At 42.2% G+C, this 15,586-nt stretch overlaps 1 protein-coding gene across 9 annotated transcripts in view; it reads left to right on the top strand.

Annotated features, from left to right (window-relative positions):
• The window catches only part of MIER3 (MIER family member 3), a 262,722-nt gene extending 247,745 nt beyond the window's left edge, over positions 1-14,977 (top strand). For all 9 annotated transcript variants that reach the window (XM_069222367.1, XM_069222376.1, XM_069222395.1 and 6 more), the window contains one exon: positions 11,148-14,977. In XM_069222367.1, coding sequence (XP_069078468.1) covers positions 11,148-11,587 — 440 coding nt within the window. In that variant the 3' untranslated portion in view covers positions 11,588-14,977. The remainder of the gene's footprint in view (positions 1-11,147) is intronic.
• The last annotated feature ends 609 nt before the right edge of the window (positions 14,978-15,586 follow it).

Raw genomic sequence — 15,586 nt, 5'->3', positions numbered from 1 at the left:
ATCACTCCTCCAAAAATTCCTCCAGTTCCATCTTGGAATCTTAACATTGTGCTCACAAGGCTTATGTCTCCACCTTTTGAGCCACTTCACTCCTGTTCTCTACAATTCCTCTCATGGAAAGTAGATTTTTTTTAGTCACAATCACTTCCCTTAGATGTGTCAGGGAGCTTCAAGTTTTAACTTTGGAAGAACCATCCTTTCAAATTCATACAAAAAAAAGTGTGAAGAACAAATCAAAAATTCCTTCCAAAAGTAGTTGCACAATTCCATATCAACCAGAGAATATAATTACCAGTTTTCTTTCCACAACCAGTTTGTGGCAGAAAGAGCTCTACATACTCGATGTTAAAACTGCTCTTATGTATTGTTTTGGTAGAACAAAAGAGTTGAGGGAAACAAAACAACTTTGTGTCTTTCTCCTTGCCACATAAAGGAGAGCCTATATCTAAAGCACCTATGGCTAGATGAATAGTCAAGTGGACTCCACTCCACTAGAAAAAAAGGTGCATCTATGGCATTTTTCTCAACACAATGATGCCAGTGTGCAATTTATTGTAACATACACCCAGAGGGCATCTTAGAGATGCCCCCTGAATACCAATCCGACTTCTAGTGTAGGCTGACCAGTTTCTGCCAGCCTGTCACACACCAGACATGTTGCTGGCCACATGGGGGGAGTGCCTTTGCCACTCTGTGGCCAGGAACAAAGCCTGTACTGGGTGGAGGTGCTTCACACCTCCCATTGCAGGAACTGTAACACCTGGCGGTGAGCCTCAAAGGCTCACCCCGTTTGTTTCAGCGCCCCAGGGCATCCCAGCTAGTGGAGATGCCCGCCCCTCTGGCCACTTGCCCCCACATTTGGTGGCAAGGCTGGAGGAGATAATGAGAAAACGAGGAGTCACCCACCAGTCAGGACAGCCCCTAAGGTGTCCTGAGCTGAGGTGACCCCTGCCTTTAGAAATCCTCCATCTTAGTTTTGGATGATTCCCCCAATAGGATTAGGGATGTGCCCCCCTCCCCAAAGGGAGGAGGCACAAAGAGGGTGTAGCCACCCTCCAGGACTGTAGCCATTGGCTACTGCCCTCCCAGACCTAAACACACCCCTAAATCTAGTATTTAGGGGCACCCCAGAACCCAGGAAATCAGATTCCTGCAACCTGAAGAAACGAGAAGGACTGTTGACCTACAAGCCTGCAGAGAAGACAGAAGACGACAACTGCTTTGGCCCCAGCCCTACCAGACGGTCTCCTGACTCGAAAACCTACAACCAGCGGCGCATCTGACAGGGACCAGCGACCTCTGAAGCCTCAGAGGACTGCCCTGGACTAAAGGACCAAGAAACTCCAGTGAGCAGCGGCTCTGCTCAACAACAGCAACTTCTTTGCAACAAAGAAGCAACTTTTAAAGACTTCATGTTTCCCGTCGGAAGCGTGAGACTTCCCACTGTGCACCTGACGACCCCGGCTCGAGATCCAGAGAACAAACACCACAGGGAGGACTCCCCGGCGACTGCGACTCCGGGAGTAGCCCAAGACTACCCCCCTGAGGCCCCACAGCGACGCCTGCAGAGAGAATCTAGAGGCTCCCCCTGACCGCGACTGCCTGTAACAAGGGACCCGACGGCTGGAACCAGCACTGTACCCACAGCCCCCAGGTCCTGAAGGAACCGAACCTCAGTGCAGGAGTTACCAAATCTCTCCCCCCCCCCCCCCCCTGTCTAGCCCAAGTGGTGGCTGTCCCAAGAAGCCCCCCCCCAATTGCCTGCACCGCGGGTCCCTCCATTGTTTCCTATCTGAAACTCGACGCCTGCTTTGCACACTGCACCCGGCCGTCCCTGTGCCGCTGAGGGTGTGACAGGGCACACTTGGATGCCCTGTAAGAGCTCGTTAGTATCTCTCTTAAGAGCATCAAAAAAGGGGTTGTGAATTTGTGGCAGAAGGGCTGACCTTCACAAACGATTTCATCAGGTGCGCCTTTGATGCTCCTGATACAGCTGCATGCAGCCTTAATACCAGCGTCATTATTAGATGCTAGCTTGTCTTAGATGCTCTGAATTTAAGCCGAAAATTCAGCTGGCAGTCTTAAACATGCCCTTCGATAAGGGGCATCTTTTCGGTACACAAGTCGATACAACATTAAAGAAAAAATAATAAATAAATAAATGAATAAATAAATAACGAAACCGCAAAAGCCTCTCAATCCTACACAAGGGGATTTCATAGAGGTTCCTACAGAGGTAACAGTAATAAAGGTAGAGGAAAGGCATCCACTGCCAAACAGGGACTGCCTCCAGCTTCCACTGCCACACACCACTCCTGTAGGGGGAAGACTTCAACATTTCTACCCACAGTGGTCAGATACCACCACCAACTAGTGGGTTCTTTCAATTGTCCAAAATGGTTTTTGTCTGGAGCTCATTTCCACTCCACCAAATATACCCCCTCACACTGAGACTTTCACAAGAACATCTCACTCTTCTCACAGAGGAAGTACAATCTCTTCTCCTAAAACGGGCCATAGAGCCAGTCCCATTAAACATCAAGGTTTAGGAGTATATTCCCTGTACTTTTTTGTACCCAAAAAAGACGGTTCACTTAGGCCAAATCTAAATCTCAGGCTCTCAAACCACTGCTTTCAGAGCATTTCCATATGGTCACTCTGTAAGATTTAATTTCCCTTCTCCAACAAGGCAACTTTATGACAAGCTTAGTTCTAACATATGCTTACTTTCACTTTCCCATTCAGCCAGCAAACCACAAATGCCTCAGATTTGTGGTGGAAGGAAAACATTACCAGTTCAAGGTCTTTCCCTTTGGGGTCACAACCGCTCCGAGTATTCACCAAGTTGTCTCACAGTAGCTGCCGCACACCTGGGGAGACAACACATTCATGTCTTCCCTTACGTGGACAACTGGCTTATCAGAGCCAGCACCTTACAACAATGTCAACATCACACTCAACTCCCAATCGTTCTCCTACACATTCTAAGATTCACAGTAAATTATCTCAAATCCCATCTCCAACCGCTTCAAATACAACCTTATCTAAGTGCGGTTCTCAATACACAGTTAGGGCTAGCATTCCCCAACTTAGCCAGTGTTCAAACGTTTCACTCATTAATTTCTTAGTTAATAGAAAACCATTCATACACAGTGGGGACTTTCATGCGCCTGCTAGGGATGATTGCCTCCTATATAGCCATTGTACCTCACGCCCGACTTCACATGCGTCCGGTCCCCTTTAACAGTGTCTCTATTGTAAATGGTCTCAGGCACATGGTCAACTGGAAGATCTAGTGTTATTGGACCGGCAAGCTTATCGCGTTTTGCAATGTTGGAATACCACAAACCTTGTGAAAGGGTGGCCCTTTTTGAACCGTGTGCCTCAAATTATTCTCTCTTCAAGCGCATCACAGACCGTTTGGGGAACTCATCTCCACAACCTCACAAGTGCAAGGCCCATGGAATATTACTCAACAGTCCTTAGACATGAATCACCTGGAATTGCACACAGCCTACATAGCAATGAAGGCATTCCTTTCACACTTGCAATGAAAAGTAGTGCTAGTACGTACAGACAACATGACTGCCATGTACTATCTTAAAAAACGGGGGGGGTTAGCGGGGAGAGTATGGGAAGAGGGGGTTACACGTTCATCTCAGCTATTACATCGTGCACAGACAATATGGAAATGGGCAAATTATCACCACGTTCACATAGTGGCATAGTATCTCCCAGGAACGGACAATCAGTTTGCAGACCTACTCGGCATGATGCAGCAACAAGTCCACGAATGGGAACTCCATCCGCAGGTCCTCCAACAGTATTTTCAAAAGTGGGGAACACTTCAAATAGACTTATTCGCCACCGTGCAAAATTCAAAATGCCAAAACTTCACATCCAGGTACCCTTACCCTCAGTCCAAAGGCAATGCTCCATGGATGAGGTGGTCAGGGATATTTGGTTAAGCTTTTTGACCTTTCCCATTCATTTCTTTTCTTGTACGGAAACTCAAACAATCATCCCTTACCATGATTCTTGTAGCTCCCACATGGGCATGTCAGCTGTGGTTCACAACACTTCTGAAACTCGTTAGTTCCACACCAGAAGCTCCCCAAGAGGCAAGACTTTCTTACACAAAATCAAGGACAAATAAGATATCCAGCCCCAACTCTCACAACCTGGCAGTATGGCTCCTGAGGTCATAGAATTTGGTTATTTACAACTACTGCAAGAATGTATGGACATTCTTAAAGAAGCACGTAGACCCACAACTAGACAATGTTATGCAGCAAAGTAGAAATGCTTTATCTTCTACTGCCAACTAAAAAACATTGGCACTCTCAAAACCAACTGTGTAACAGATTGTTTGGTACTTCGTGCATTTACAAAAAGCTAATTCACTTACACTTCCATTCGACTTCATCTGGCAGCTATATTTGCATATCTTCAAAATAGACAGCATACGTCTTTATTTAGGATTCTAGTCATTAAAGCATTTTTGATAGGACTTGAGGCATTCCACCTCCGGCACCATCCTGGAACCTTAAAATTGTTCTCGCAAGGCTCATGGGTACCCCTTTTGAGCCATTACATTCCTGTCCTTTACAATTCCTATCATGGAAGGTAGCTTTTCTGGTTGCTACCACTTCCTTTAGACGTGTCATTGAGCTCCATGCTTTAACCCTGGAAGAACCTTTCTTCCAGATTAAAAAAGAAAAAGTAGTTCTTCAAACTAATCCAAGATTCCTTCCAAAGTTAGTTTCCCAGTTTCATATCACTCAGTCAATAGAACTACCAGTTTTCTTTACCCAACCGGAATCTGTGGTGGAAAGGGCTCTACAAACTTGATGTTAAAAGGGCTCTTATGTATCATATAGACAGAGCCAAACAGTTCAGGAAAACTGAACAACTTTTGTACCACTCCGAACCCAACACTAGATGGCGAGCTTATGCACAGCATGTAAATCTACAGCACTACATGCCACGAACAGATGTCTTCTGGTAAGTAACATTTTCCTTCTTACAGAACATACTTACCTTATCTGACTGATTCTGGTGCCAAAACATATATAAAGATAAATCTTATTTTTTTATAAATTGGTGTGCCGCTCCTTAGTGAGTCGTGTCTCATTTATTGACTGTGAGTGTGTTTGCAGATGTCTAACACTCCTCTCTGATAAGCCAAGGGCTGCCTGTTATGTACTTGGTGATGGGTCCATTAGGGTGGCACAATTCATGTGCAGCCCTTAGGGGACCCTCTTTTGTACCCCAGGCCCGAAGTACCAGGGGTACCATTTACTGGGGACTTACAGAGGGTGCTAAGGGTTTTGCCAATCAGGGAAACAACAGCAGTTTTTAGAGGAAAGAGATCTGGCACTGGGGACCTGGTTAGACAGAACCCAGTGCACATTCAGTCACAATTACATCAGATACCAGGTAAAAAATGGGGGCTAACCATGCCAAAAACAGTGCTTTCCTGCACCCTTAGTACCTCACATGGGCCCTGCTCGTTGTATAATGTATTTTAACAGCATACAGCAGCATGATTGTTGGGAAATCTGAAGCTCACACCTCCCAAATATTATTGACCAAGCTACGCCGCTGTACATGAAATATACCAACCCTGAAGAACTGGAGTTACACAACTAATTTCTTGCTTCTATGACAGCTCTGTTCATATATTTCCTTATCTGGAGGACTAGCTTATAAGAGCTACAACCGACAGCAATGCCTAGACTACACTCAATAATTAGTGTTGCTTTTCTCAGGCTTCCCAGTAAATGCCAAAAAAGTCACACTTACCTTCTCAGCAAATTGAGCCTCTCTTGGGGGCCATGCTGAACACAGACACAGGCAACACCTAAACCATGAAGCAGATCGTGTTGGCCGCTGAAAGCCTACTTCCTCTTTACCAGACCTCGCAGTCTTTGGTAGTGAGAATGCTCAGCAAACTAGAACAGTTGATGGTTTCTTGCATTGCATTGTGATCATTCCAAATGCTTGTTTACATGTACACCTGCTACACCAATATCTGGCCAGACAATGGTCATAAGCGAATGTGTAGTGAGAGGATTTAGTGTTGGTAAAGCCCCAAAATTCATCACAAATTAAATGGTAGAAGTACAAAAATTGGTTAATTGGCAGGTAGTTTCTCAACCCTTAGTTGCGGGTGACCGTTACAACATATGCCTCTTTGACGGGGTGAGGAGTCCATTTGGACAACCTCCCATTCAGGGCACTGGGGTCTCCCCAACAGGAGCTGTGCATAAATCATATGCAGCTGATGGCAGTACAGCTATCACTATGAGCACTTTACACTACGATTTACAAAAAGACAGTGTTCATGGTTAGACACACCATGACTATCATGTACTAGATCGAAAACAGGGAGTTGCACACTCACCCCCTGCTGTCTTCATCATCTCAGACAATATGACCTTGGGCCATTCTTCATCAATTGTTTGTCCTAGCGCAAGTGGACAAGGCCTTTGTGGACCTGCTAAGCAGACGCATCAACTCATAAATGCTTGGGAGATGAACTCCCTAGTACATCATTAGTATTTTCAGCAAAGGGGGACTTCCACTGTCTATCTTTTGACCACCTCAGAAAACACAGAATGCCCATACTTCACCTCCAAGTACCTTCACACGCAGTCAGTAAGGAATGCTCTGCAGATCAGCTGGTCAGGGGGATTGCCTACACCTTTCCTCCCTTACCATTGATTCTGTATGTAGACCGGAAAGGTAGGTAGGCAGGCATCCTTGAGGCTCATTCGGGTTGGTCACATCTGGGTGAGGTTCTCCATAATGTGTTAGACATGTCAGTTCATCTACACAATAATGTCCCCCTGTATACTGATCTACTGGCACAGCACCACAGTCATTTCTGACACCCAAACCGCAAGGGACTGAATCTAACAATTTTATCAACTGAAGTTTTGGAGTTTGCAAGACTCGTTCAGAAGGAGCCTGCTTCAATCTCACCATAAAAGCATGTTACACTGTCAAATGGAAAATGTCTGTGCCCTGCTGTCTCAGTAGGAGCAGTAGACCCCGGCGGGCTTCAGTACAGAACATTATCTGCTGTTGGCCACATCTGCGGAGTTCAGGTTTCACCCACACCTCTATTAGGGGGACGTTTGGCTGTTGTAGAATGCAGAATAGACCACACTAGTCTTTATTTAAAGCTTCTGTTGTGAAGGCATTCATGGAGGGTCTGAAAAGTTATCCCACCAAAAGCACCACCTTTCCCTTTATGGGATCCTAATGCTGTTCTCACCTGGCGCATGTTATCCCCTTTTGAACTGTTACTTTCTTGTCCACTACCGTTTGTCTTGTGGAAAGTAGCTTTCTTCATACAGTCACTCTTGCTTAAATTTAGTGTAGTGAAAGTCCTAACGGTGGGTGGAACATTTCATTAGGTGCTTTAAGAGTAGGTTGCTACCAGAAGAAATTATGTTTTTTTTTGTGTCTAAGATTGTTGTCCAATTCTGGTAGTCGTCCAATTCCATGTTAACCAAATAAATGGCTTGCCAGTTTTCTTTCCCCAAACTACTATCAGTTGCAGGTCTTGCACGCTTTAGATATCAAAAGAGCCTTTATATGTGTCATTAACTATAGTAAGTCCATTCAAAGAAAAAGCAACTATTTTTAGCTTTTGCCAAAGGAACCCTTTTTATGTTGGGCCTTGCAAGATGGAGGGTCCGGGACATCCAAGTGTGTTATGCCAAAGCCAAGCGCACACTTCGTTCTTTGCCTAGGGCACATTCTACATGCAAAAGGGTACCTGCTATGACTTTCCTTGACAGCATTCCACTTGCAGACATTTGGCCTACACACTTTGCTTTCACAAAGCATTATTGTTTGAACATTCTTACCTGCCAGGATGCACATGTTGGGCAAACCTTTGTTAAAACTTTATTCCAGATATGTTGCACTACTGCTTGCAATTTCCCCCTTTATGAAGCCGGGCACTGTTTTTCAGTCTGTGCAAATCATGTGACCTACAGAAGTACATGCTGCAAAACAGGAACATTGCTTATCTATTGCAATTGGTTTGCATCTTGTAGTGCTGTAAGTTTCCACTATCCCAGTACGCAAGCTCAGGGAATAATCTTTGAAATGGTAAAATACCTACCAAGTCACTTTCACAGTACAGCAGTACACAGACTGTCCTGTATCGCTACACAGTACACATTTTCTGCTACTCATATGGGAAAACATTTGAAATGGTGTATGCCCTGGTGCATTGTGGGTTTGAGGAAGGATCACAAGTCACCTCGAAACCAAAATCTCCTCTTCAAACAAAGACAATTTGTAATGCCCAAGACGTGATGGCCGGAGTGTTCAAAGAATTTGAATCAATAGCACTAAAAGCTGCAAACCAATTGTTACAGGGGTAACAATGTTTTATTTTCTGTAGGTAGCTCAGCTCTGTTCCCTCTGAGCTGAGAGCATAACCAAACAAAAGGACCAGGAAAGGCTTGTGTTCCACCTCTAACCTTGGGAACCGCTCTGATTTCACATGTCCATTGCGGCAAAGGAACTACTGTTTCTGTCCACAAAAAATCTTTGGGTGGCAGCAGCTGTTAAATCTCTCTCGGCATGGCCTAACAAAACTGTACTGCCTTTTCCTGGTCATTTTCCTGCATGACCATAAGTTTCTCGATGGCGGACACTTCACCATGTATTTTCATTGGAGTGGTGCTTCATGATTTTGTATGACATTTAACTGTAGAGCCTAGACTTCACCAGTATGATAGAGGGTGACTACTGACCAGTTATATCAGACTGTGGTTAGACAAGTGATTGGTAGCAGTGGTGTGTAGTCTATGGAGAAACACCTTTTCCCCATACTCGTGGAAGGAACAGGACCTACCATCTCGACACAGGCAGTCATCAACCACCTTCAGATGACAACACACCTTTTAACATCATTGAGGTTCACTATCAACATACTGAAGTCACGCTTGACCACTTTACCAACACTCACTTTGTTTGGAGTCACTCTGTATACAGTGCTCTTAATGCCTCTAAAAGAGCAGAGAGTCAAGAACATTCGGGCTGTGAGCCTGATGTTTCAGCCTTTGTCCTGGATCTTTGTGCGGATGATTTGGAGGCTTCTGGGATTGTTGGCCTACTAACACAGCATCACAGTCAGTTCTGACCCAAACCTCAAGGGACTGAATCCAACAATTTTAGTAACTGAAGTCTTGATAGACTCATTCTGAACAAGGCTTACAGTCTCAGCATAAAAGCATGTTATACTATCTAACAGAAAATGTTTGTGCCCTGCTGTCTCAGTAGGAGCAATAGGCCCCTACTGCTCCTACTGAGACTGCAGTCTCAGACCTGCTTCATGCTGGCCAAACATACCAGCTGGCATTTGAGTTCTGCAGCGGGACCTCAATCCCAGTGGGCACGACAGAGGACTCTGTCGGGTTGTATCCAGATTTCAGAGGAGGCTGCAAAAGACCTGCAGTGGTAGCTGCTGGACTGTGATTGGTCAGTGGCGGTCCTCTCTCCTTACCCCACCCAGAGCCAACAGTCATGGCTGCATCAATTCTAGGGTTGGGGAGGCCAGCTGAGAGAGGTGGAAATCAAATGAGTTTGTTTCTGCCAGAGACTCAACTCCACATCAGTTTCCTTTTTCTTAGACGACCTTCCTGTCCATCATTCGAGAAAGGTGCTCACAGACACCACCACCTCCATGTGGTACTGCAACAAGCAGGGTGGGGTGTTGTCTTGGGTTATGTGCCAGGAGGTTCTGCACTTCCGGAAATGGCTGGACCCCCAGGGAATTTCCTTGGTGTTAAACGACCTGACAGGATCTCTAAAATCCATAGTGGACAAATGCAGCTACCAATAATTGGCAGATTACGAATGGCAGTTGCACCTAGAGGTGGCACAGGGCATCTGTAAGTTGAGCGAACAGTGGCTTGGTCTCTTCACCACCGCAACAATGTCCTGTGTTACCACTTTTGCATGTTGGAGTTTTCAAGGCAGTTTTCTGTCTGAGACTTTTTGTCTAGAGTGCAACTCTGGACTCCTGTACGCCACCCTCTGCTGCCTCTCCTGCCACTAACTCTGACGATCATCAGGAATAACCGAGCAACAATCATCCTGGTGGTGCCAGATGGGGCCAGGATAGTATGGTACTTGGAACTCCTGAGCATTAGGCATGAGCATCTGTCCTCTGATCAAGCTGCAGCTTCAATACAATGTTTTGTCGCAGCAGGAGGGCAGGGTCCTGCACCCTGGCCTGCACAATTTGCATACTCATTGCTGGAATTGAGTGGCGGGAGTTGACTTCTTTCGACCTTCATCCTTTTGTGACAAGGCATTCCTAAACAAAATTGGTGTACGCCAGTCTTTAGGATAAATTTGTGACTTGGTAAAGTTTTGTTTTGTTCCAGCCCTACCAAGGGCTTGCTTTGGGCACTGTGAAGGGCTATTTGTCTGCTCTTTCGGCTTTTTTTGTTTGCTGAATGCGCCTTCTTTAACTCGCCTGTTGTGGCAAGATTTTTGAAAGGTTTGCAAGTAATCCTAGTTCCTCACTGTGTGAATATTCATTAAAGTTCTAAACAATCCACTCTGCTCCCCCGTGAATGCTTTAGTATATTAAATCATATGTTAGGGATCCTTATTTACTGTAAAAATGACCTGAAGGGACTAGCATTAAATAAAAATAGTTCCTTGTGTTTAATGTTTTAATGATGAATTAGCTATTTTTTAAAAGGAAAAACAAACTAGTTCAGCAGATAACCTCAGGCAGGCACCTTTAAAGTTCTGTATTTAAACAGACCAGTTTTAAAAATACCGTTTTATTATAAAATGCTTTGCACAAGACGGATGTCGATTTAGATTCAAACAATGGAGAACTATGAATAAGTAGCTTTACCTTTCTCAGCTCTGGTTTCAGGTTTTTCAAAGGTTGGTAAACTTGGAACTATTCTGTGACTTTCACTCTTGCAAAAGTTGAAATTTGAAGATGGATGGGTTTTGAGAGGGATAGTTCCCTTAATTTTGCAAACTCAGTCTGCTCTAATCTTCATCCTCATGTAATGAATTGGGAGGGTATTTTGAACTGTTTGCATACCGTAAACTATGATTTTCTGACCTGAGCATTGTTTTTTTTCTTCTAGCATTGACAAATAGTGTAACGACTGGTGTGAACTGCTTGTCTGATGGCTTTTCTACGTTGGAAAATTTAGCCCGCGTACCGGCCAATCATGTGCCTGTTGCAACAGAAGACTTGATTAACTTACCTACCAATGGCGAAAATGATTGTTTTAATTTATTTGATGCTGGGTTTTATCACTCCGAGCTCAATTCTATGAACCTATGCAGTGAGGAGCCAGAAAGGCCTTCAAAGAGATTAAAAATGGGAATCTCAGTCCCTGAATCTTTCCTGAATGATGTTTCTGTAAATACGCTGGCTATGGACTTTGAGAATCACACACATCACATTACCAGTGCCAAGATGGCTGTCTCTGTGGCGGACTTCAACAGTTTATCTTCAAATGAAACAAATAGTTTCATGAACTCTCGTGCACTACATCACACAGCTCTTCAATCTGAGTAAAACCCAGTACAAACTTCATCAGCAGTTATTATGTAGGTGTGGTAAGTCTGATTGGGGTTGCCTAGTCTTTCACTGGACAATTTACACTATGACATCAGTGATGTCTTTGTATGTACAGAACTATTTCTTGATTTTATCAAGAATTCCTTTTAGTCCATGGACGTGGAAATGGTCTACAATATTTGGCAGTGGGAAACTCTGGTACAGCTTTAAGCTCTGCATCTGTTTAGATTTTTCTGGCCAAGCCTGTGGACAATGGATTACTAGCCCAAACTTAGCATGAAGTTCCAAATTCAGAGGATCCGCTTCCTTTCGTCCATCCATCCACCCACATCTAAGCAGATTGGTGCAGTGGAAAGTGTTTACAGGTACTAAGGCCGACCCTGTTAAATGTAGCATTTTTTAATGAAAACAGGGCTGTGGTTTTCATTTATTTAAACTGCACAAACATGCAAACAATTGTTTATGCTGTCTCTTGGGATACTAAAGCACTTCAGTTTACAACACCACAAGTTCAACTTTCTCGAAACCTGCTCATTGAAGATGGATGTGAAGACTACACTTGCATTTATGTTGGGAGATTACAGGCAGGACTACCTTACAAAGATAACGTAATTCTACTGCTTGGAGGATCGTGTTTCTCAGCATGAGTAGCAATCCATGTTTTTTTTGGTATGATTTCTCATTTATTTGCCTGGGCTTTGTCTGACAATTGTAACGTGGTATTTTACTCTTCATTGAAACCACCAATGTTGTCCACAACTCCAGGTAACATACGTTGGCTTTATCACTGAATGCTCCATATTTTGGAAATTAATGTGGGTAATTTAAAGCATATTAGTAGTACCGAAGAGGTGCTATCTTGATTTTGCCATGTAGTAACCCACTTAATAAAGATTTCTCCCACTGTAAGCACCAGGAATTCTGTAAATCATTGCCTTGAAAAACAACGTTTTTAGGACTTGAGGGATTGACTGCATTTCAGGCACATTTTGTATGTAATTTTTGTATTTAATCTTTTGGAACATTTCATGCCAATCCTGTAAATAGAAGTTAGTGCTTAAAATGTGTGATGAAATTAATTTTGTATATGGATCATATTTAAGTTATCAAAGATGCCTCGAAAATGAGCAATGTACACCTGTGTCAATGTTTTTCATGTATGTATTAATACTTAAGAAGGGTCTAGCAGAAGGCGTGGTGCTTGGAGAAAGGGGAGGAGCTTATGCTTAAGTGTCAGCGTGCAGTTTTGGACTGCTAAAGTAGATGCTACAATTGTTATGTTTAAGCATCTAAAATTCCTACTTTTCACATTTACATTTTCAATCAAAATATTTTTTTGCCAGAAATTGCTGTTATTAGCTTGGGCTAGATATAAGAAACATTTTTGCATTAATCGGACCTACCCTGTTGAACGGTTCACCAGAGTTCATTTTATCACAGAATAATCTAATTTTATCACTGATTGCACGGTCTCAAGTCCAAAATGCTTTCCACTGTCTGTTAGCATAACACGTTCATGTGATTGACTGCAGTGCTAATTTTTGTCATTATTCACCACTCAAATGTTTTGTTGAATAATTACGATGTTGAACGTGAAGGGGGAGGGTATTTATTCTCCATACTGTGAACTCAAATAACATCACTTTGGGAAGCATCTGTTTAGGATTCCTTTATATAAAGATAATTTTAAGACGTGTACACGTTGTTATTGTGGTGAACGTTTATTAATTTTTGTTAATTCCTTTAAGTACATCTGTTAAGTGAGGATCCTTTATTAACATGGATCAGCTTCTTGCTGGTTTTCTCGGAACTTTGCTTGTTCAGATTATCCATCAATCTGACGTTTGTGTTTCATAGGTATCCTTATTTTGATGAAGTTTAACTGGGTTTACGGTGAATTGGTGTTTCTGAAATCATTATACAAAGGATGATAGAGTGCTTATGCCAGTTGCACTTAAGTTCCCATTTCCAATAGTTGTTGCAGTAATATATTCAGTTGATCTATCTATGCATTGCTGGGATCACAACATAGATGGGAGACTGTTTTGTTTCTAGTCTAAAGTTCTGATTGTTGGCAGGTTTTACGGACACTTTATTTAATGACACTTTTGACCAAAACGACTAAAAATGATGTGAGAGAACAAATTCAGCCTAACAAGTTAGATTTTCAATGTTATTCTAATCTATTCTTGTTAAATTAGCAGAGCTAGCAATCAGATAGTTTACTTATAATTCTTTAAGGCAATAATTTACATTTTGTAAATTTATGTATATTTATGTATCTTTCTAGATCTCTATTTCAGTATTGTTTTACATTTCTGCGTTGTACAGTAACATTTATGTGCATGCCTAATGTGACTCCAAGTGTACCACTGATATCTACAATGTAAAATAGCTATTTATTAATTTTATTTTTCTTGAAAGCTGGACTTGTTTTTTTCTGTTTAAATTGTTACTGTTTACTAAGAGTTGCATTTGAGTATTAGCTGGCGATAACTGCAGATGTGAAGAATCTATTTTGCCTTTTAATTCTGATAACTTAAAGCACAATTATTCTTATTGTAGTCTGCTGAATTCTTTGTCCTTTGCAGCATATTTTCTTGTAAGCAAACCAAAAATCCTTGGTGCACCGTTGCAGGTTTGGTAGAAATTTTGGTTACCAGAGATTGACAGGGAATGCAAAGAGGCTCTATAATTCATTAAGAAGTAGAACTGGTGCTGTGAGTATAGCAATACCTATTTTGTTGGTTGTGTTTTAGTTATACATACTAGCTTTTTTGTGATCCTCCCTCATGCGAGATGTTGAATTTACTTGAAGGATGTTCAATATAGCTTAAAGATGTCTGTCATTGAATTGTGCAACTGTTTACTCTAGGTAGCTTGATTTATCTGCGCATCATTCTTGTGTTCTAATTTGAAAGAGCACTGTAACATTATATAAGTTAACCAAAGTCACGTTTTTGTTTTGAATGTAAGCATACTGTTAATTTGCGTAACAAGGAAGCCAACAAATCCCAGCATTACCCACAAACCATGATCAGGTTACATACCAGTTTATATGGTATGCTATGGTTGTGTTTTATTTTTTATATTAATAGTAAACTGTTTCAATCAGTACCACATATATCGTTGAGATATAGACCATTAAGCTAGTAAGAACATCTCAAAGCATAATTTTGCCCAGTTAAAATCAAGTCCCATTTGAATATCCAGACATGAGTTAGTGACAATCAGTACACCTTTTAATAGCTGATATGTTCAGAAGGGCCTCTGTTGCATTGATTTTAATACTTGTACATAAACACTGATTTTTCCAACATTATTTCGTATTTTTGTTGTATTTTAATAACCGTTGTACAGTTCCAGAAATAAATATCTGGAAAATCATTTACTGCATTTTCTGCTTATTGGTTTGAATCATTTGGACATCTGTTAACTTTGATTGTTAGACTTGTTCAGCTATAAACTTTTAAAGTAACTGGCAAATCTTGCTTTTGGCAGTTAATCTTTGAGGAGTAATACAGTACAGAATATAAGTGTAATTCTGCAGCTTGAAATGATTCTAGATTTACATCCTGTGTACCATTTCCCCTTTAGTTTGGATCAAGAAGCATCTTGTTATATGTAAACAATTTTGGGCATCTGCCTCACGCTGAGCAACTTCAACTCACGAAGGCTCAAATCATAAACACCATCTTTAGATTGTATATTTCTCCACTTCGTTTAGAAGCATATGCATGTCCCAAGATTTATAACTAGAAATACAGGCACTACTGTAGAGCCTAGTAGATTGTCAGAACATAAGTATGTATCTAATACGACACTTTGCTGTACCCGAAAACTTTTGATTGATGGGTATAAGAAGTCGTATGGAATGATTCCCAAAATTGTAATTTTCTCTACTGGAATGCCTCAACTTCTGCCTGTAATTTCACCTCCAGTACCCTAGAGAAGGACAATGTATGCCTGTATGTGTAGAGAGCTGGCATTGGTTAT

This window comes from Pleurodeles waltl, chromosome 1_1, assembly GCF_031143425.1.
Source record: "Pleurodeles waltl isolate 20211129_DDA chromosome 1_1, aPleWal1.hap1.20221129, whole genome shotgun sequence".
In the NCBI taxonomy this organism is placed as follows: Eukaryota; Metazoa; Chordata; class Amphibia; order Caudata; family Salamandridae; genus Pleurodeles; species Pleurodeles waltl.
This window is presented reverse-complemented; position numbering and strand designations above follow the sequence as displayed.